Below are 22296 nucleotides of genomic sequence, written 5' to 3'. Positions count from 1 at the left end.
TTACTGGACTTACCAGTAAATCAAATATGCCAATTTATGGATAACCAATCAGAATCACAATTTACACACGGAGCACTTGCACTTTAGCACTGATAAGCAATAGTAAAGTGCCCAGAATATCTGAAACAGCAAAACAAAGCCCAGCAGCATACAGTTAAAATACAGAAGGTAGAGGCAAAAAGACAGGGGAAACCATGTGAAGTATGTCAGGTCTAACAGCTATCACTTTACAACAAGCAAATGGTTTTAGTTGGATTATCAGACAGTATTTGTTGTTAAACTATAATGACCGTACCCACGTGGATAGAGGCTCATATCTAAAGGCCTGTTATGCTGTTTTTGAAATTGTACCTCTGCATCTTTAAGTGCTGGGTAGGACTTGACAAAAAACATTGCTTGTGCCAATGAGCACTGGTTTGCTTAAGCTTCAGAACATTTGTGGCATTTCCTATTCATGCCTCAGTACATTTCTTTGCACTTTGTAGGCATTGTCGGATTGATTTTTTCACCTTGATCTATTTGGTCATGATGATCAAATTCTAAATGTTGTAATAAATATTACACGTTAAAAATAAAGTCAATGCTCCTCTAAACACATAATATTGCTATATTTTACTACTATACAAGCAGTCACAATTGCAGTATCCTTGCAGGCGAAAGGGGCTTGATTTATATAGGTGCAGTGGCACCTGGGCCAAAAGTTGTCAGAACTCAACCAAACACCGAATATTGCTAAATGTTACTATGAGCAAGGGCGTAACACAGGCCCACGCAGCCCCCGCGATGCAGGGGGGCCTCTAGCTCCAGGGGCAACCTCGGCACTGCACTGTGGCCGGAGAGCTCCTGATTGTGCCAGGAGTGGGCCCCTCTAAGTACCTTACAGAGAGGCCCCCTCACTTTTCGTTACGTCAGTGACTATGAGACAGGCAGTCACAAATACAGCTATCTTTAAGGCACTACGGTCAGGATTTGAAGGTGCTGCAGGTACAGTGGCACTGGGCCCAAAGATTTGCAGAACTCCTGTAGAGATCTAATATTGCTATATTTTACAACTAAACAGACGGTCATAAGTGCAGTTATCTAGCAAGCTCCAGGGTCATGAATTCAATAGCGCAGTAGATGCAGTGGCACCGAGACAAAAATCTCCAGGCCTCCCATTAAACACCTTATATTGCTATATTTTGTTCCTAAACAGGCAACCACAATTGTAGTTAGCTTACAGACAACAGAGACACGGTTTGAATAGTGCAGAAGGTTCAGTAGCACCGGGCCTAAAAGTTGTCAGAACTCCTCTCAACACAAAATATTCCTATATTTTACCAATAAACAGATAGTCACACCTGCTGTTACCTTGTAGTTAAAAGGGACCCGATTTGAATGGTGCAGCAGGTCTAGCGGTTCAAGGGCAAAAGCTCTAGGGACCCCACTAAAACCAGATTGATGCTTAATTTTACTACCAAAGAAGATACTCACAAGTGCATTTATCTAGCATATAATCAGGTCAGGGTTTGAATGGTGCAGCAGGTGCAGTGCCACTGAGACTAAGAGCTCCAGGCACCCCACTAAAAACCTGATATTGCCATATTTACTACCAAATAGGTACTCACAAGTGCAGTTACCTCACAGACAAAAGGGTCAGGATTTGAATGGTGCAGCGGGTGCAGGTGCACTGGCCAAAAGTTGCCAGAACACCTAATATTGCTATATTTTACTACTATAAAGGCAGACACAATTTCAAATACCTTGTAGTTAAAAAGGTGCTGGTTTTGAATGGTGCAGCGGCACCAGGGCCAAAATTTCTAGGGATCCCATTAAACGCAGAAAATTGATACATTTTACCTCTAAACAGGCAGTCACAAGTGCAGTTATCTTGCAGGCACATGGGGCATGATTTCAATTGTGCTGGTGGTGCAGTGGCACTTAGGCCTAAAGATCTAGGAAACCCTCTCTAGTCCAATATTGTATTACTAAACAGGCAGTCACAAATGTTGTTACTTTACAGGCAATAGGGTCCTGATTTGAATAGTGGAGCAGTCCCAGGGCCATAAGCAGTCAGAAGTCCTCTAAACACCAAATATTTCTATATTTAACTAATAAAGAAGCAGTCACAAGAGCAGTTACCTTGCAGGCACTAGGTCAAACTTTAAATGGTGCAGCAGGTGCAGAGACACCTAGAAACCCCTCTAAACACCAAATATTGGAATATTGTATTACTAAACAGACAGTCACAAGTGCAGTTACCTTACAGGCAACAAAATCATGCTTTGAATGGTGCAGCAGGTGCAGTGGCACTGTGGCCAAAGGTTGTTATAACTCCTCTACACATCAAATATTTTTATATTTTACTACTAAACAGACAGTCACAAATGCAATTATCTTGCAGGCACTAGGGACATGATTGGAATGGTGCTGCAGTTGCAGTGGCACCATCCCCAAAAGTTGTCAGAACGCCACTAAACACTTAATATTACTATTATATCAGTAATTATTTCCCTCTCATTTTATTGTTCAAAATTTTGCTATCACTTCCCTTCACTATACCACTAGTAACATCCCACTTTGTAACCTTTTGTACATAAGCAAGTCATACCACTTTAACAGACCTACTGTAACTTATATAATAACACTACTCAGCAAGCTACAACTTACAACAAAAAACAGTCCATTATTAATTACCCAGGCAAAACCTAATGCATTTACCAAAGATGGTTTACATTACTGCTGACAACCACTTCTGATGCACTGAGGGGGATCGCTGGTAAGAATCCTTCATATGGTGGCAATCAATGTAATCTTGTCTGATGTTGCCCCTATTAGAAGACTAATTTGATTAGTAGCTGTCGGTGAATTTCATTGAACATAAGTAGCTCTTATTACAGAAAAGGCTAGAGACGCCCGATTTAGAGGGTGACCAACCAGCCTGCCATGTCAGTAGAAGCTATGACCTCTTCTCCCATGACAAAGGACCAGCCACCAGACTTAGAGATCCCTCACTGTCTGGCCAGGATTGCAATGCCATCACTGCAACAGCTTCTGTTATGGTTGCTCTGAAGGCTGAAGCGTTTGCGGAGTCAGCACCAACCATGCATGTTGGTCCTGTTCAGAAAGCTTTCTTGGTTTTCAAAAATAAACTTCCTTAGTAAGGGTCTGGTCTTGAAACCCATCCATGCAGGAAGCTTTCTTTCTGCGTGAGGAAGCCACTGAGCAATTTTTCCTTCCTAGAACTGCATGCCACCATTACCACAGCACACATCACAGCAGACATAACCACACAACAAGACAGATACCTCCTAGACTTCCTCCGGATGACAGCAGTCGAAACAGTGCTAGCCAAATGGAAAGACACCACCAAAGCCACATTCAAGGGGTGGCTGAACTGGGTGACGTATCTCAGAGGAGCTCACAACACTGCACTAAGACACACACCTTACGCCCGCGAAACCCGATATATGTTACATGTCAAATCATATTCTGTAATGTGTAAATACCAATAAAAATAATTTCTAAAAAAAAAAGAAATCAGTACTATTTCGGAATGAATTTCATTTTTTGTGATGAACAGGTTAAGCTCGCCATAGACTGTTAGAGATTTTTACCTGACTAGAAATGTAGCACATTTCTTACCACCCAATATGTCTTTCAGGAATGGATTCTCGTTAGCATATTGACTTTTTAATTAACACATTTTCAATACTGAAATAATTACAGGATGCTGCCAACTGTTCTGGTTCACAGTACAATTGGAATTTTGACTGCTACGATATTTGAAGGCAGGCTGAATGTTTTCTGGCTTCGTTTTGCTCTCTCATTAACAGCAGCCTGCCTTTCTCATCATTAAGTGATAATCAAAATCATTACTTCGAACCCCGATATGTGAACGTGTTTTAAAGAAACAATAAATACCAATTTGCTTTTACCTCCATTCTCTCCTTCGAAAGAATAAGAGAAATGCATGCATTGCAAACTTCCCTTCTGACAAGGAAATTCTTAATAGCACTCAGCTCTGCATGACAGCTGCACTATTCAAAGGCCAGACGTTCCACGTTACCTGTAAAATTAAATTGCGAACCTGCACAAAAATAGATGCGAAATATTTCGCGAAATTAAAAAAAATACCACAAACACTAACAATTGCAATACAGATGTTCCCATCTTTTGCATCAAACACTTAAGGTGAAACCCGGCATCATGTCAACAGTTGGTGATAAAGGGTTAAAGCCCTAACATTCAACCGCCGTCCTCCTGCCAGTTCTCGCACACGGCTCATCTTTGGTCTCTTGTTCTTTAAATCACTTCTGTTCCTTATTTCTGGTTTCTAAAGAAGGTTGTAAAAACCCTTCCCACTCATAACTCATGGAATGTGCTCTTCATATAGCCTTTCTGTTCACTGCTCGAGTCAGGGGTTCTTCCAAGAAAATATTTCAACGTTTAAGCACCATACTTCCAGTTTGTGTAGTTTCACCCTTTGAAGCCAAACTTTATACTACCTCATGTTTCACCGTGCGTCTGTTTTCCACAACTCAAATCTGACCCACGTTTTTTTTTTTTTTTTTTTTTTAACTCGAAGCATCTGTCTGGTTCATATTTCAATCCTGTTAAATGTAGGCATTCCTCTGCCGTCAGTTCTACCAGCCACAGAGACCTTCTGACCATGACAAAAAAACAGCCAAATGTATGTGTAGCCACGGTTGCCCCCCTCCCCCCTCCTCCCTGTAAAACGAACCACACACACACTTCTAAAAACCCAAGCCAGGCGTTGCAATGGCATTACTATTAATGGGTCGAACTGTACAACCTGGAGAACACCGATTTGCTTTTAAGTTTGAGGATAATCAACAAAACTGGTCCGGTACCATCTAACCATAATTCTCACAAATGTGCTGCTGAAGTTACATGAATCCGTCCAATAAATAAATAAAAACACACACACCACTAAGTCAGAAGTTTCCTCGAAACAAAATTACAATCCTGCAGTTAAAACAGATCTGGCCTTTCACCTCACATCTAAGGAATAATACAGCCAAGTGAGCGGTTACACGGCAGACAGTAAATCGTGTATACACCGTGACAAAAACTGTCAGTGTTTATTGGTTAAGTTTGGAAATGCACACAGAAAAAAATATAATACAGAACGCGTTTTAAACCGATTCTGTTGCCTGTGTTGAGGGACAGCGCAGCGAGGTCTCTGTAAACAGTGCATACCCATAGCAGGAAGAGTAAGAGGTAAACATTTCAGTGTACACTTTGTTTTTGAGTTGGGTCAGTAGAAGTAATCGGACATTCCATTCATACTCTGGTGCAAGTCTGCGTTCATGGGTCTCATGCCTAAGCAAATGTGTTGAACTCCTTTGCGTCAGAGTGTCACTGGCACACGACATTTGAACAGAATACTTCCTCAATTGTGGGTAGGGGTAGGAGTGAAGACCCAAGTGAGATAGTCTCAATTTACAGAGACGACTGCCATCAATTGGAATGCCGTTTGGTTATGTTATGTTATATTGTGTCTTAAATATAGTGCTCAGCTACTCCGAGGAGTTCCCGGCGCTTCAAACCCGACTGCAGAGCGAGAGCAAGCTAGGGATGCCACACACCAATTGGACAAAAAGCCAGGACTTAAGATCCTTTCTAAAGGCCAACAGATTGCCGATCTTTCTCAGAGAGACAGGCAGTGAATTCCACAACTGATGCGCCAGGCTTCCAAAGGAGCGGCCTCCAATACGGGCACGCCTAACCCTGGGAACAGTGGCCAAGGCCAGCGACGATGACCTGAGCGATCGCGAGGGATGGTAGAAGGCCAACCGTTTTCTAATGTACTTGGGGCCTGAGTCATGGAGAGCTTTGAAGGCCAAGGTGAGCGTCTTAAAAATAATACGCTTACGGATGGGGAGCCAGTGGAGAGTTCTCAAAAGGGTGCTTGCACTGGTTCTCCGATGAAGGCCAAAAATGGCTCGCGCAGCCGAGTTTTGGACTACTTGTAGACGAGAAAGAAGATACTCTGGGAGTCCAAGATAGAGGACATTGGCATAATCCAAACGAGAGCCAATTAATGCCTGTACCGTAATTTTCCTATGATCCTGGGAGAGCAGAGGAAGAAATGTCCTTAACATTTTAAGGAGGCCGAAACATTTACCAACTAAGCTGATAATCTGGGGCTTCAAGGTTAGACTGTTGTCAATCTTCACTCCAAGATTCTTGGCCGTATCCGAAGCGGCAGAGGGAGGAAACATGTCCGCAGGCCACCAATACTGCCACCTGGGGTGGGAGGGACAGCCAAAAAAGAGCACCTCAGACTTGTCCGAATTGCACTTAAGGCTGTTCTGCTGACACCACTTGAACACCGCCGTTTGGTGTGGACTTGCATGGACCATAGTTCTTATGCTGTCGCAGTGGTTGGCTCATTTGACTCTCAATGTATACTTTTTTTGACGCTCATCTAAAATTGCAGCATGCTAGATCTATGACGCTTGGTCAGAGCGACCAAGGACAAAGTATATTGCTCCTTCATATACTGCACGAATGGTTGACATAGGGAAGAAAGTCTGCGCTCTCCTGTACTTTGGAAAGCCTGTACAGTTGCTGGGCAGTAAATATCTGTGTTCAAGAGCTGTGTGTGCACATGTCTGTGAGTGGTCTGTGGATGGAAAATACTTTAATGCGCCATCACTAGTGGATGATCAGATGGTGATACACATATGTCATTAAATGGTCTGTCGCAGCTACACCATGACATTTTAATCACAAACTTAATAAATATATCTGTAATAAATTGGAAATGGGTAATTGGCAAGGAACTGTGTTGTAACAGCATTTAGCCAACTGGGTTGTGTACTTAATGCGATAGCTGAACTAAGTCAGAGAACAAATGAGTTTGACAATATTGACACATATTTTGTAACATGACGCTGACAACTGGGTGTGGTGCAAATCACATAACAGTTCTGTAGACATATGGATCATTTTGTTAGCACCACCGATCTCGCTCACAAGTGGTGAAAGGAGGTAGGTGACTTGTACAGTTTCCCACAGGAATCTTTCATCATGCCACCATTGTTTTTTGGTTGTGGTTAAGGGCTGCCGGTGCCCGCAGGATTGTGAGTGATGTGTGGTTATATTTCTTAAGAGTCTTATTCATTTTTTCCTCTTTTGCCAGGACCATACATATGCCTAGCAGGAAGATTCCACTGTCGAGTCACGACTCTCACCTATTGGAGATCTTTTCGTTGCCAATCAGGATTGTTTTCCGAAATCCATCCAAATAGGTGCCCTTTCTTAGTTAAATGGTGCAACAGAAAGTCTTTCTGTTGTTTAGTACAGAATTAACTAGGTGTCCAATCATTGAATAGTGACTGCCCTGAATGATCTCCGTTCGGCACCAAAGAGTGGTGGTGGCTTTCGCATAGGCGTGGCCTGGAGAAAATAAAAAACAAGGTTGACTGTAACTGTTAGGAACTTTGGAAGAATGCTTTTATTCTTAAGAGGGACCTTGGTTGCAATGCTATACAGATATTCATTTGCTGATGCATAGGACCCATGAGAGGAGATATCTATTCTTTTAAGTTACATATACTCAAACATGGCGGACATGCTCGATCAATTAGCCCCCCTAAGAAAAAAAAAAAGCATGGTCAAGCCTTCCAGATCTTGGTTTAACTCTGACAACAACTCCGAAGGGAGACAACTAAGGAACACAGAAAGAGGAGGGACAATCCAACCGTTATCCTCCATGAACAACTCATAACCGTTCGCAGGAAGTACAACAATCACATCAAGAACAAAAAAAACATTTTCTTCTGGACTACGCTAAAAACAGACACAAGTAGCTCTTTAACATTATCAGGCAACAAACCTCCAAGCCTGCTACGTCCTCAGTGATGGCCTTCAAAGAACTGTGCGACAACTTCACCAATTTCTTTAATGAGAAGATTACCAAATTCGAGCTCTCACTGGTCACCAACAACAACCCCCCCCCACCAATAGAAGCACATTTGGGGTGTATGATAATGCACCCACACCTCCTACCAAACCCTGGTCACTCTTCCACCCTATTCAGTAAGCAGAGATAGTCCGTTACCTACCCCAACTGACCAAAAAGCTGAAACTGTCCATAGCCCCACTCTGGTGCAAGATCATAGAAAGCGGATTTGTTTCTGACTGCCTCAAAGTTAGGCAAGTCACACCACTGCTGAAAAAGACGGGCCTTGACATAAAGGACCTGAATAACTTTAGACCTGTCTCCAACGTATCTCTTCTTTCCAAAATCCTGGAAAGATGCATACTTCAACAACTAACCCAACACATGGATAGTATCAACCTCCTCGACCCGCATCAGTCTGGCTTCAGAAAAGGCTGCAGCACTGAAACTGCGATCCTCAACGTCATTGACGATATCCACAAATCACTTGATTCGGACCATTGCTGCTGCCTCATTCTACCAGACCCACCGGCAGCATTTAACAGTCAATCATAATCTTCTCATTAAGGCCGTCCAAGAATAGGCCGGACTTGACGAGATGGTCCTTCACTGGTTTTCCTCCTTCCTACACAACTGCACCCAAAAAATCAAAATAAAAAACTGTATGTCCGACCTACACTCAGTCAGCAAGGGAGTCCCCCAGGGTTTAGTGCTCTCCCTGCAACTTTTCAACATTAACATGGAGCCCCTCAACACCCTACTCAAAAAAGCCAACATTTCCTTCAATCTGTATGCAGACGATACTCAGGAAACCTCCTCCATCAAAGACATTTAAAGACTTAACGACACATTGAGAGAAGTCCAACACTGGCTGTCAAGTAATCACCTCAAACTGAATCAAAACGGAAATACTCCTCATTGCGAACAAAGAAGAGAACCCCCAAATTGTGGAATGGCTAAAAGTTATTGATGCGCTCAACAGGAACCTCACCCAGGCTGATTCTGTGAAATTATTAGGTATCATGCTAGACCCGATACTGGACATGGCCAAACACATTAAGAACTCAGCTAAGAGCGCCTTCCTTAACCTGAAGTTACTGAACAAAATAAAACCTTTCATCCCGCCCAATGATCTCAAACAAACCACCCAAGCATTGGTGTTGTCAAGACTAGACTACGGGAATGCAGTCCTATCAGGAATAGCAAAATCACATAAGGCTCCCCTCAAAACAACTCTCAATGCGGCAGCCAGAATGGTCCCTAGAATCAAGAAATTTGATCACATCTCACCTGCACTCAGAAGTGGCTCCCAGTTAAAATGCAAGCGAACTTCATAACAGCCTGCCTCACACACAAAGCCTTGCCCACCGACAAATCGGAATATCTGGCTTCCAAACTCAAAAATGCCAGTAAGACAAGGAACCTCAGTAGCTCGGACACTCTCCTACTCATCCCGCTGAAAACACACAAACAAAAAAAACACGGTCCGATTCTTCACCGGGAACACACCCAAAATCTGAAACTTTTTTCCCCCTCATATCAGAACTATTCCATTTTTTGCTATATTCAAAAGTCAGCTCAAAGTCTTGTTCCTCCACCGTTTCCTAGTGAACCGATAGGAACAGCCGGAATGCTGAAGCAGACACCCCGCTACGCTTCGACTCTTGTGTCTTCAAGACTCTTATCCCCGATGCGCCGCTGACCCCATTCTTGTCACTCCTCCCCGAAAATGGAGCTCTACTCAGGAAAGCAACTTTTCTTTAAGACTTTGAAAGTCCTCAGCGCCTCATGGCTACGCTTCGATTTGGAACTCTGTCCTTGACCCACACTTACTATGAATGTATGGTTATTTTCTGCAATGCAACTGATTTAAAGCGCTCTGATACCCTCGGGTCTGGCCAGCGCTATATAAAACTTCTTAATAATAATAATTAATAATAATAATAATATACTATTTGCTGACTTCGCTGAGCAGCAAACATTGGTTTGGTATTGACTCACGCCCTGCCAATACATAAACACTTTGCCCATTATGCATCTAGAAATGTGAACTATATCAGCAGCAGCCATGCTGAATCAGCCACCTGTAACTGTACTAGTCTAATAATGGCAGAGGATGGCCGTTTAATATTTATGTGGCTTCCCTTTTGGAAATAATGAGATCACATGGTTTTGACAGTCTCCTATGCAGACTGGTGTACCCATTAAAACCAACATAGAAGAAGTGGCCTCTCACTTCAAGACATGCATGACCGCAGTGGTTGACTGGATGAGCTCCCCCACCTTGAAGCTAAATTCTGAAAAGACAGAGGGAGGTCCTCCCTTTCAGATGTCACACCTCTTTTTGGAACAACACTTGGTGGCCGCAATCTCTTAGTTCCCTTCCCTATATTGTCCCTAAAGCAAGGTACATGTACTTTAAAGAGCAGTCAAAATCATCTTCCTTCCTCCAGCTGATACCTTTGAAGAAGATTTTGTCTTTTTTGCCTGTTTATCTGCAGAAAACAGCAGTTACTTCTCTTGTTCCATACAGGTTAGACTACTGTAATGCACTTTATGTTGAGGTCCAGCCGAGTATCCCAAAGAAACATCAGAGGCTGCAAAATGTAACAGTTTGAGGTTTGAATAACATCGACAAATTTGAGCCGATCTCCAAGCTATGAAGGACCTCCATTGGTTACCCATCAAAAAGACAGTGTTTTTTAAGGCACTCTGTCTTGTTCATAAATGTCTTTATCATCAAGGTCCTGACTTTAAAAAACTAAAATGGCCTGGTACTTTTCAAGGAGTTCTCTCCAATCAGCTTCAGCTAGAAATGTTTCTGTTCCCTTTGACAACAGGGGTTCTTGGGGTGGCAGAAGCTTCTCTTTTTACCCTTCCAGGCGAAAATCTCCATAGGCAGTTCTCATCCTCTTCACTAATTGGTAAACGCACTTGGGCATACGTCATGCTATACAAAATTCAATCTAATCAAACTGGCAATCTTTAAATTATTTATTTTATAGATGAATGCTCCCCTTTTCAAATATAGCATACTGGGACGCCACTCATGTATTGTCTACGGATCTTAAAAGCCATCAGGGATCCTCCCAAAGGTGTTGCAGAAGAAAGTAGGTGTAGTAGGGTGGCCTTATGAGTTTTACAGTAGAGAACAGTAGGCACCTGATGTTCAAATGTAAAAAAATAGGCAAAGTCTCTTTCGGAGGCAATATGTCATTTATCGAATATATTAATTTGCCAATGACTGGTCTTTTCCACATCTAATTGGCAGAAGTAGGAATGAATACAAGCTTTTCCTCATATACGGGACCAGAACCCCACGTATGGCAAAATACCCAGCAGTTTCTATGGACAGGCGGGCAAGGTACAAACTGTGTCCAAAGACCACAAGGAACGGCTGAAGGCTGTGCACAACAGGTCTTGAAGCAAAGAGGCTTAGTGGAGGGCAGTAGCAAAGAAATCATACCCTATGCTCCAAGCCTGCTGGGCATAGCTGTATGGCTTGGCCGGAGAGCTGTCGAGGACTGGGCACACAGCAAAGTCAACGACCATGCCCCCTTCCCATAGTAGGACCTGAGAGCTGGGGTACAAGCAAACTATAGCATACCTTAACACGCTCTAACTAATATGTTGCTAAGAAATGTGTGATAAAAGGACGTTACCTTTGGGTTTCACTTTGAGTCAGAGAGTCCATAAAATCTTTAGTTCCTTGTCTTTAAGTTCCTTAGTCGTCCTTTGTCCTTAATTCACGCGTAGGTTCATCCTTTCAAGAAACGTCGCCAAACTGTGGTAAAAGGAAGTACAGGAGTCCGCTGTAGTTATAGGTTCCTTTATTGTAAGTTCCTTCCAAGATATTAAAGCACAGAAGTAGATAAGTAGAATAGGAGAAGAACCCCACCAGGAGCTAGCTCTCATCAGCTCAGCCTGAGTAGATCAACTGACACTAAGAGCCAGAGAGTCACCCCAGGCATTCCATGATGTCATCAACATTCCAATAAGCAGAGCACCACAGAGAAGTAGTTTACTACAAAATGCATGGTTCTCAAATGACTAAACATAAATAATAAAAGCGTCAAATAAATGGATGCTAAGGTTATCATAGCCACAGCATCCATTTATTCGACGATATCATATTGAGAAAAGGCTGAAAATGTCTAGTTATCGATAGCCTCAAAGCACTACACTCCTGAGGAGTGGACTTCTTGGGCCTGACATGCGACATCACCCAAGAAAAAAAACAAAGGATGCAAATATTTGTGAGTCAAATAGGATAGGTAGTAGGATGAAGAGACTGTTACCCATATATAATGTCCGAGGGGAGCATTAGATTGGGACATTAACACTGCAGCCCTGTAACTGCATTTAATATAACAAAATGTTTGCTTGCAAGCGGAAAATCAGCAGCTTTAATTCTTGATCTTATTTCTGCTGTGAAATATAATGCTCGTGGCAATGTGTATTTTGGGGAAATGCACTACAGGAGCGGTCATGCCCATTAGAAGGACTATGGGACTGCAGCCACAGAGCTGTTCATCAATGTCCTCTGCAAGGACATTGATGAATTTGTGTGTGGGTCTGAAGTAGTCCTTCTCCACTACACACGCACACACAACTTTAAAGTTGTCAGGCTTATACTCGATGGGGAAAATGCAGCCTTCCGTGTCCTGGTGTGTATTGCACTTTATACAGTGCTGGCTGCCACACCTCGCTGCTTCAGCACAGCAAACACATGCTAGTTTTGTTTAACCCAATGGTCTAATTTAATTAAGATTGAGTAGATAAAAGGTTCTACTGACCCCGAAGAGATTTAAATGTCTGGCCTCCACAAAGCATGCATAATTCTGCAGCAGATGCATTAACCCTGCAGCCTCCAGGCTACCTTACTAGGTTACTGAAGGCCATTATTCTTGTCCATACATTCACGTGTCTCCAAGTGTCTGTCTGATTTGAGCCTCACCCACCGCTCTCTCATTACACCATCGCCTTATCTAAGAGTTCCCACCATTCTTGTTGCCGAGGGCCTTTGTGTCGAATGGTCTGATAACAGCAGCAAATGATTCAAAATGAATGCTGCAGTTATCATGATATAATACATTGCACAAGATGTACTTTTGATGAATAGATTTTTGGGCCCCGGCCAAGACATATTCTGGCAATATTTGTGGGATTCCTTTCTGATAATTTAACTTATGCAACACCAAGACGCAATCCGACGATAGATTACCTGGGTGGCACTGCAAATATTTACACCAACATTTCCAGATTACATAGAATGCCCTGCTTGTGGTGCATCTCGCAAAGGCTGAAATGCAAAAACGAGCATCTGCACTGACTGACCTGCACAAGAATAAAGGGTTTGAACAGCACGCTGTCTTTTTGTACTGGCCCATACACGTGTCAGTTCGAACCAGCATAGCTGCCAACTTGAAGAACAACCTCAAAGTGTAAGGAGGAGCGAGCGGGGCCTTGAAGGGGTTGTACCTCATGCGTAGAAGCAGGGCTTTAAGTGGGATAAAAAAAAACTGGAGGGTCTCTCAAAGGGGCGTGGCTTAAAAAAACACATAAGCCAACAATCTGTGCATCAGCATTTGACACGGTCAAACATGAAAACCTACTGGAGCTGCTAAACACTAGAATGGGTTTATCCGGGACGGTTCTCAAATGGTTCACCTCCTTCCTACATAACCGGTCTCAGAAGTTCAAGATCAACAATGTGCTGTCCTCACCTGTGCCAGTAGACTTAGGCGTTCCACAAGCATCCTCCCTTTCACCCACACTGTTCAACCTCATCATGGAACCACTTGCCACCTTGCTCCAAGCATCCAATGTACACTTCCATATGTATGCCGATGACACTCAACTTTACCTGAAGCTACAATCCCCGGAAGATATCAAACTCCTGAACTACACACTTAGAAAAACCCAATCATGGTTGGCCGATAATCACCTTAAACTAAATGCTCTGAAAACTGAGTTCCTCCTGATATCACCCCCTGCGAAGTTTACCACCACCCAAATCTGGCTCAATCACCTAACAGCACTCAATGTCCGACCCACCATCGTGGACTCTTTGAAATCCCTAGGCATCACACTGGACGCAAAGCTCAACATGCAACAGCACATTAGCAAAGCAACGAAAGGAGCTAATTTCCAAATCAACACATTAAGGAAACTTAAACCCTTCCTCCCTGTCAAAGACTTCCAAACTGCTGTACAAGCCCTAGTCATCCCCCGCATAGACTGTGGAATTGTGGCCCTCAGCGGACTCCCTCTAGCAACAACTGCACCCCTAAAAGCCTCCTTTAACGCTGCCGCGAGACTCATTACTGGCTCAAGAAAACACTCTCATATATCCCCTGATTTGAAATCACTGAATTGGCTGCCCTTTGAAGCCAAAATACAGCTGAAAATTTCTGTTATGGCACACTCGGCCGTACACCACAAGGCACCCAACTACCTCACTCAAAAGTTGACTATATCAGGAGGGTCGAGATCCAATAGAAGTACAAAAAAAATCTACTCCTGAAACCTCGCAGATTCCGGAAGGAAAAAACTTGCAAACGCTCCTTTTCAGGAATGGCACCCAGGATCTGGAATGCACTCCCTCCTGAAACCAGGCTTATCTCCTCCACTGCCTTTTTCAAGAAAGAGGTGAAAGCCATCCTTATGGCCAAGTTCACCTGAACTTTATTGCTGTTGGATCAGAGACTTTACACCGCTTGTGTAACACTGGCTATATTGTACACGTTAGTATGTTGAAACTGGATGTCCCTACCCATAGTCTCTCAGTAACTATTAGAAAGTGGTATAAGCCAGCCTTATAGCCTAGCTCTCCTGATCTCTTTTATAGTTGGTCCAAAGTCTCTGCACTGTCTTATATTAACGTTTAATTGACTGTTTATTGTTACTTTATCAGCACATGAAAGCTATGTTGAATATTATACTGTACCCAATATTATGCTTAGTCACCCTCCTGTACACCCCCTGTCTCTGTGAAGCGCTCTATCTGCAAAGATCTTGTTCGCGCAATATAAAACACTGAATAAATAAATAAACAAGCACAGTTTGCCGCCTGATTTGTAACTAGCTGTTTCCGTCATTGCATCCAGATATATGATACAAGTAACATCATACCAACAAGAAGTCAGGACTATTGGCTTTGTCAATGGGTGTTAGTTGCATAAGATAAATAGGCAGCAACTATGACTTTTATATTATATTGAAAAAGCTTCCACTTAAAGTCCTGGTGACACCCAGAAAATGTTGCTGCTCCTGAGTTTCAAAAAGAGAAGGGAAATCCAGAGAGAAAATGATCCTCTTTAAAGGATTTCCCTCCCCCTACAATGCTCACCAGGCATGCCGTAACGTCATGCCGGAACTTCTCCACTAGTGAGAAGTGAGCAGCGCACATGATATGCCTGCTGTCACTGCAGTCCGGAAAAAAAAAAAAAAAACACGGATCGCCTGTGCCAGGGCACAAAGCATAGCCCAATAGAGACCCCTTTTAAAAAACTGCTGGTGCTAAACACCGGTGAGACCCGGCCCACTTAAAGCCCTGCCTAGAAGTACCTAGGAGACACTTTGGAACCCCCCCCCTGGTCCCAAATCCCCTCCCCCACCACCATCACCAACAAAAAAACACACCCAAAAAAAACTTCCCTGGGCTGGTGCCGATGTTCTGGGGTGTTTTCACACCCCTTAATGGACGTCTGCAGTTCAAAGTCTCATGAAAATGAGCTAGAAAACTACTATTACCTTCATACTAATTCACCACTAATACTTTATTGGCTCTGGATTAGCGTGCTACTCGCCGAAAAATCACTTCAACGCCTCATCAGGGGTTGTAAGTGCTATATAAATGCAATTACAATGCAATACTATTTACAGTGGTTTTCAGCTCATTTCCCTGCCACAGTGTGATATCAGCTCCTCGTCGGGTGACCGTGTGATGGGAGCCGATATCGTGTGTCACACTGTTTGAGTTGGCAGGTATGAAATAGTTTAGCAAGCATGGGTGGCCTGCACCTAATATGGCCCAGATCATTTGCAGAGCTATAAAACAGCAAAACCGTTGTATCAACTGTCATATGAAAACATACGATACTCCAGACGTAAACATAACAAAGCGCGCCAACAGAACATTGTCAATGGACCACTGTGGCTCTCGATTGATTCTGAACGCCAAACATCAGCCCCGACACTATTACTTTTATTGCGCACGTGGTGAGCTCTCGGCTGCTGCTCATTACCTTATCTCTGCTGGAATTAATTATCCACCCGAAATAAAATACTGGAAACACGGTTTGGCGTTTCCAAGCAATCAGGAAGTTGATTTCCTAATTATGTCTCATCCTGGGAATTACTATGTTGTTGAAGTTAATTTACAACGTATGCCACACCTCAAGGTGGACTCCAGATAAAGGAGTGGTCCCAGAACTTTGGAGCACGAAGCACTATACAAGAGTCAGAGAAGTGACTAAAGAGAATAGATAACAGGCAGGCCTGCGTGGATTGGGCGCGGAGGGTAAACAAATGAACGTACGACGTGCTCGGGACTTCCTGCTGCTGCACCTGTAAATGAGACGACTCGTGGGAACCGTGCAGTGCAGACACAGGTGCGATTGTGCAATGCTATGCGTCAGTCGATTCGGAACCAAAGTCCCAAGTGACACAAAGAGGGTGTAGCAGGAAAAATTAAAACGCACGTGGCTAATATTAATAATGCACTTTAAACGAGCAGCAAAGGTCAGCGCGCGACTGACCCACGTGTTTTCCAGTTTATAATAGAAGGGTGTTAAAGAAGTGTCAAATCGTCACATATTTAACCCATCGTTCTCAACACCACTACTACACACTAGTAAAGAATGCAGAAAATAGGTCTCGAGCGACGGAGAGGTTCATTGCCTAGCATCGTCACTTTGGAAAGGATGATGCAGTGCTATATAATGAAAATATGGAGAACAAAAAAAATCTGGAAGTCAGCTAAAGTACCATGCACATTGGGCACATGTGATGATGCATTACGACCCTTAACGTGCCAGCAATGACGAACAATATCATAAGCATTCATGAAAAATATTGAGCTAGAATAAGAAAGAATTGACTTTTCCGTCTGACCTGCATTTGAATAAGATATATATATATATATATATATATAATATGTTTTTCCTTGCAGTTTTATACAGCGCGAACTCGACCCGAAGGTATACCATCCCCTGCACCAGTTATATCACACCAGGACACATGCATTTCTGGTAGGCACGGGGCGATTAAGCGATATGACCAAAAATCACCGATTGTTGAGACTGGAACCTGTTCCCCAGCTCCAAAGTAGGCATCTCTGGCCATCCTCCCAAACAGGTAGTGAATAGAGCGGAAAGGCAGGCGGCAGCGGCTTGCGATTAGTAAATGACACCCGCTCCCTCCACTCACTGGCCGGGGAGGACTAGCTGTCCCAGTGTGAGGAATCCGCGCAGTCTGCGAGCAGGTCTGTAGTTAACGCACACACGTCCCCTCCAGCCACTCCCCCTTCGCTCACCTGGGACGTACAGGTGGTGCAGTCAAGGCATCGGAGTCTGGCCCATGAGCGCGGATTGAGAGGGACGGGTCCCGGCTGCTTCACTCTCCTCCCCCGCCGTGCTGAGTACGGAATCTCCGGTCCCAGCTGCAGGCGCACGAGCTCAGATCTGCACAGCAGAAAGTCGACTGCTGCCCGTTCCGCGTGTAACCTGCCGCGATCAGCGACTGCCAGTGAATTTCAGGCTCTCCTCCTCCTGCGTCACCATCCAGTCTGTCCCGCCCACCCAGAGGCTGGACTCTGTCGCTCTCTCTCCCTGGCACCGACCAGCAGCGCTCAGACAGGGGCTCGCACTTTCCTGAGATTCTGCGAGGACGCAACAGCAGAGGCCGCCGCTGCCCGTGAAAGGGAACCCGGGAGTTGGGTCTTGCGCAGGCTACGGTCCGGCTCACATGGTGGTGGCACTACACTACCGGCCAGGCGCGCAACCCCCATTGGGCTCACTGGGCTTCAGCCCTCCCCCCATCCCCCCTCCCGTCGTTTGTGTCAGCCCGGGCTGGCGACGTCTAATTTATTGTTTTCTTTTTTATTTAATGCGGTGTTTATTTATTTATGCATTTTTATATAGCGCGGACTTTACCCGAAGGCGTCAGAGCGCTTCACATTAGGAACAGAAATGAAACATAATGAGAAACATTACAAAAGAGCAGATTACTAAAACATACGTTACTTACATAAGGTAATAGTGACAATTGTGAGCAAAACAAAAAACATGAGGTAGTAAAAATTGTGAGCAACCAAAAATACATGAGGTAGTAAAGGTAATCATGACAATTGTGAGCAAACAAAATACTTTTGGTAGTAAAAATTGTGAGCAACCAAAAATACATGAGGTAGTAAAGGTAATAGTGACAATTGTGAGCAAACAAAATACTTGAGGTAGTAAAAATTGTGAACAACCAAAAATACATGAGGTAGTCAAAAGTGCACAAGAGGAAAAGTGACAAGTGTGCAGTTATAAGAGAAAACAGAGTATAATTTGAGGTATAATACTGCATAAGTGCTAGGCACAAGAACAGGCGTTACGTAGGTAAGGTGGCACTTGTGCAAGTATCAAAGGTAAAAACATGTGAGAGGTAGCAACCGTGTGTTACAAGGGCAAAGTGTTGTGTGCATGATACAAAAGGGCACCGAACACAAGTACATGGAGAATACTGCAAAAAGGCAGACACTCCCACCACAGGAAAGCACTGGGAAGGCACTCCCATGGTCATGGAAAGTAGAAAATATCAGTAGTGGGAAGTCATCCTCCAAATAGCAAGAGGACGTGAATTACTTTTGGAGGTGTCTCTGGAGGAGGAGAACTTTGAGGTCCCTTTTGAAGGCCTGGGAGGAGGCGGTGGTCCGGAGCTCAGGCGGAAACGAGTTCCAGATTCTCACTGCGTTGCCTGAAAAGGATTGGGCCATTGTTCTTTCCTTCTTGAAGGTGGGAGGTTCAAGCAGTAGATTCTCGGCATTGCGTGAAGGTCTAGAGCCTCCAGAGAGTTTCAGTTTATTCGCCAGGTAGCGGGGAGAGGAGGAGTGCAAGGCTTTGTGGGTGATACAAGCGGTCTTGTAGATAGCTCTAGCCTCGAAGGGAAGCCAGCGGAGGGTGGATAACATCGGTGTGATGTGATCGCTTCTTTTGGCCCCATAGATGAAAAATTGATGAGATGACATCCAGTTTTGAATGGAGTCAAGAGTAGATCTTAGGATGGAGAGATCATGAGTGGAGGCAACCTTGAGGTAGAGTTGAGTGTCATCTGCATAGAGATGATAGTGAATCCCGGATTTGCTTAGGAGGTTTCCCAGTGGTTCTAAGTAGAGATTGAACAGTGTGGGTGCAAGTATAGAGCCTTGGGGAACACCTTGACCCACCGCCACAGGAGCAGAAAGACTGTTCGCTATTTTGATCATTTGAGATCTGTCAGAGAGGAAGGATGCAAACCATTTAAGCACAGTGCCCTCCATGCCCATTCTCTGTTGAAGAATATTGAGGAGGGTGTTGTGATTAACAGTGTCGAAGGCTGCGGAGAGGTCAAGGAGAATTAGCAGACAGGACCCCCCTGAGTCGAGTATCCTCAGCGCATCATCAACCACTTGCAGTAGGGCTGTTTCAGTGCTGCAGTTTTGGATGAAGCCGGACTGACAGTGTTATATAGCCGGTGTTATATAGCGAGAACTCTACCCGAAGGTGTCAGAACGCTTTACATAAGAGCCAGTTGCAAAACATAAGGACTAAGAATTACATAAAAGATACAAACAGAATTTTTTTTGCAAATGTACAAGATGTAAAGTCACACAAAGAAGAGACTGGTGATTAGAGTTATCTCTATATACATAGAGAAGGGCTACGAATGGATATACTCTAAGAGTCACAAAGGAATGGTAGAGAGTACAAAGGTCTACTGCACATACTAGTGATTAGAGTTATCTCTATATACAGAAAAGTAGAGTTCCATTAAGTGGGGCCGGAGGGGGGATGCAGTCACAGCACCAAGGGAGGGACAGAGAAGGGCAGGAAGGTGAGACAAATGAGAGAGCGAAGCAGATAGTAATTAGTAGGACAGCGAGGAGTGTGTCAGAGGCAACAGGAGAGACAATAGAAAGGTCGCTAGGACAGAGGGGGAGGTCAGAGATCGCTAAAATGGTGGATCAGGAGAAAGGTAGAAGAAGAAGCGAGTCATAAGAAGAAAATGGCGGGGAGCACAAAGGTCAAAGTCCGAAAGTCCAGGAAGAGGGCTGCCATAGCCAGCAAGTCCGGGGGGAGAAAGGCAGTCCGCAGCAAAGTCACAGCCTCATCGTCCATGAGGAGCTGGGGCAGAGGAGTTCGATCCGGAAACCAAGGGTCTGGGAAGAAAGACCCCGGGCCGCTCCAGGCCATCGCAAATGCACTCGCTGAGCAACATTGCTTTGGGCAGTGTCAACATGTCCTGAGAGCCTGATTTAATATAAATCCCATTGGATATAATGGAATGTATATATCCGCAAACTCAATATCCATCACCGTTGTCACCTCGGCAAATAGTTTACCCCGGCACAATGGTGATGGATATCCCATCAGCCGAAATATAAATCCCATAAAATATAAGGAAATGTATATTTTGACGAACTGGAAATTCGACACCGTTGTGACGGAGTAACCCATCCACCAAAATCTAAATGAGGCCCGCAGTCTGGACTTCATAACCTTATAGGAGTGGTTCTGTTGACCAGAGTGCAGGTGGAACACTTAAAAGAGGTGGGATTGTTAAGTTAACTATGACTCTACAGCTCCCAAAGTGTTGGATGGTGTGGTATTCTAGAGGGGAAGCCAATTCCACTGCAGTGAAAACAGTGTAGTGTTGCATGGTGTCACTCCCTGACTGTTCGGGGGGGGGGGGGCACAGCAACAACTGCTGGCCGAGGTGTTATGGTTTTTGTTTTGCACCATATCCACGTTGCCTAAGAAGTTTGGCCTGGCCGCAGATTTGTGTGTGAATGTGCAGTTGAGAGAACCACGCCTTTAAGTTAACTTCGCTGAGAGCTTCCTATTGCTGGGATAGGAGTGTATATTTTCAGGAACAAAGGTCCCTACACAAGCATAGTTATCACACCTTATATGAATGAATTGTAGCTCAGCGTCTTAATGTAAAATTAAAATACATATTTGTTAATAACATAGCAGTTGTGGTTAGTGTCAACAAAACACACAATTATATACACATTAATATACTCAGACAATTTCCAACTGGCAATTAAAGAAATTACTCCATCTGTGTCACAATATACACAAACACAGACCAGCCCTGTCAAATTACATATACAGTACAGGGTCAGTGTGCAGAGTAACCCTGGGCGTAGTTTGCGTAGTAGCGCTACGCATAGCTACGCGAAGTGCACTTCGCACTACGTAACCTACGCGTAGCAACGCAAACTGAGTAGTGTGATAGGTAAAATGCTGTTCGCACTGTTTGCACAGTGCCGGATGCTTGTCCACACTGCAATCAATGCTAAAGGCATCTTGCACAGTGCAAGCGGTCATTTTATGCCCCTCGAGTAGATTTGTACTCGAGCGGCAGCTTTCTCCACGCCGACTGATAGTTTCTCATCGCAAGCGGTCGCGAGCATACCCGACTACTCGCAATGAGAAACCTGACCTCCCCGCGTTCAGAATCTCGCCGGGAGGTTTATTTTCCACGCTCGCGATCGGCAACTTGATGTTGCTGATAGCAAACGAGGAAAAAGTCTCTCCAGGATGTTGATTTTGCTCGCTCGCGGTCGCCAACTTGACGTTGAGGTCCGCGAGCAAGCAAAAAATGCTAGCTACGTGACGTGTTTTTGCACAGTGATACGTGCAATTCGCGTAGCGCGTAGTAGCGCAAACTACGCACTCTCCGCGAGCGTAGTGTAGTACTACACCCAAGGTTATTGCAGAGTCAAAAACGTTTCTATCCATGGCAAGTATGGGCATCATCATCAGGACATTACAATTTTCATGCCTGAGATTCAGCTGTACAAATGGTGGCACTGAGCACAAATGAGTGCTAATGATGAATCAGTGTCAGAATGCGATATGCCACCATAATAAGACATCAAGGGGTTGGGCGAGGGGCAGCATCTACGAGAGACATACAACCACAGGGAATGAACCCATAGGTCTCTGCAAATGTTATGGAGAAACAAGACATTAATGACCTGCTGCATACCAATCAGAGGAGTTAACAACCCACAACCCACAAAAATGGTAGAAGTGTATAGCAGACCAATGCCTGCTGGCTGCTTTAGATTATTTTCCATCCCATAGTGCTCCTGAACACTACTAGGAACTAGAAATGTGTGACTAACA

At 44.2% G+C, this 22296-nt stretch overlaps 1 protein-coding gene across 3 annotated transcripts in view; it reads right to left on the bottom strand.

Moving 5' to 3' along the window:
* Nucleotides 1–17709, bottom strand: part of HS3ST1 (heparan sulfate-glucosamine 3-sulfotransferase 1) — a 66863-nt gene extending 49154 nt beyond the window's left edge. Inside the window, exons 1-2 of one of the 3 annotated variants that reach the window (XM_086964083.1) lie at nucleotides 17462–17709; nucleotides 11575–11696 (exon numbers count right to left, since the gene is read on the bottom strand). In XM_086964083.1, coding sequence (XP_086820209.1) covers nucleotides 11575–11606 — 32 coding nt within the window. In that variant the 5' untranslated portion in view covers nucleotides 11607–11696; nucleotides 17462–17709. Of the gene's footprint in view, nucleotides 1–11574; nucleotides 11697–17450 lie in introns of all 3 variants that reach the window. The other 2 variants (XM_086964086.1, XM_086964084.1) reach the window with 2 other exon arrangements.
* Nucleotides 17710–22296: the final 4587 nt, after the last annotated feature.

This window comes from Lissotriton vulgaris, chromosome 3_2, assembly GCF_964263255.1.
Source record: "Lissotriton vulgaris chromosome 3_2, aLisVul1.2, whole genome shotgun sequence".
Lineage (NCBI taxonomy): Eukaryota > Metazoa > Chordata > Amphibia > Caudata > Salamandridae > Lissotriton > Lissotriton vulgaris.
The sequence above is the reverse complement of the archived record's forward strand: the minus strand, read 5'-3'. Positions and strand labels throughout refer to the sequence as shown.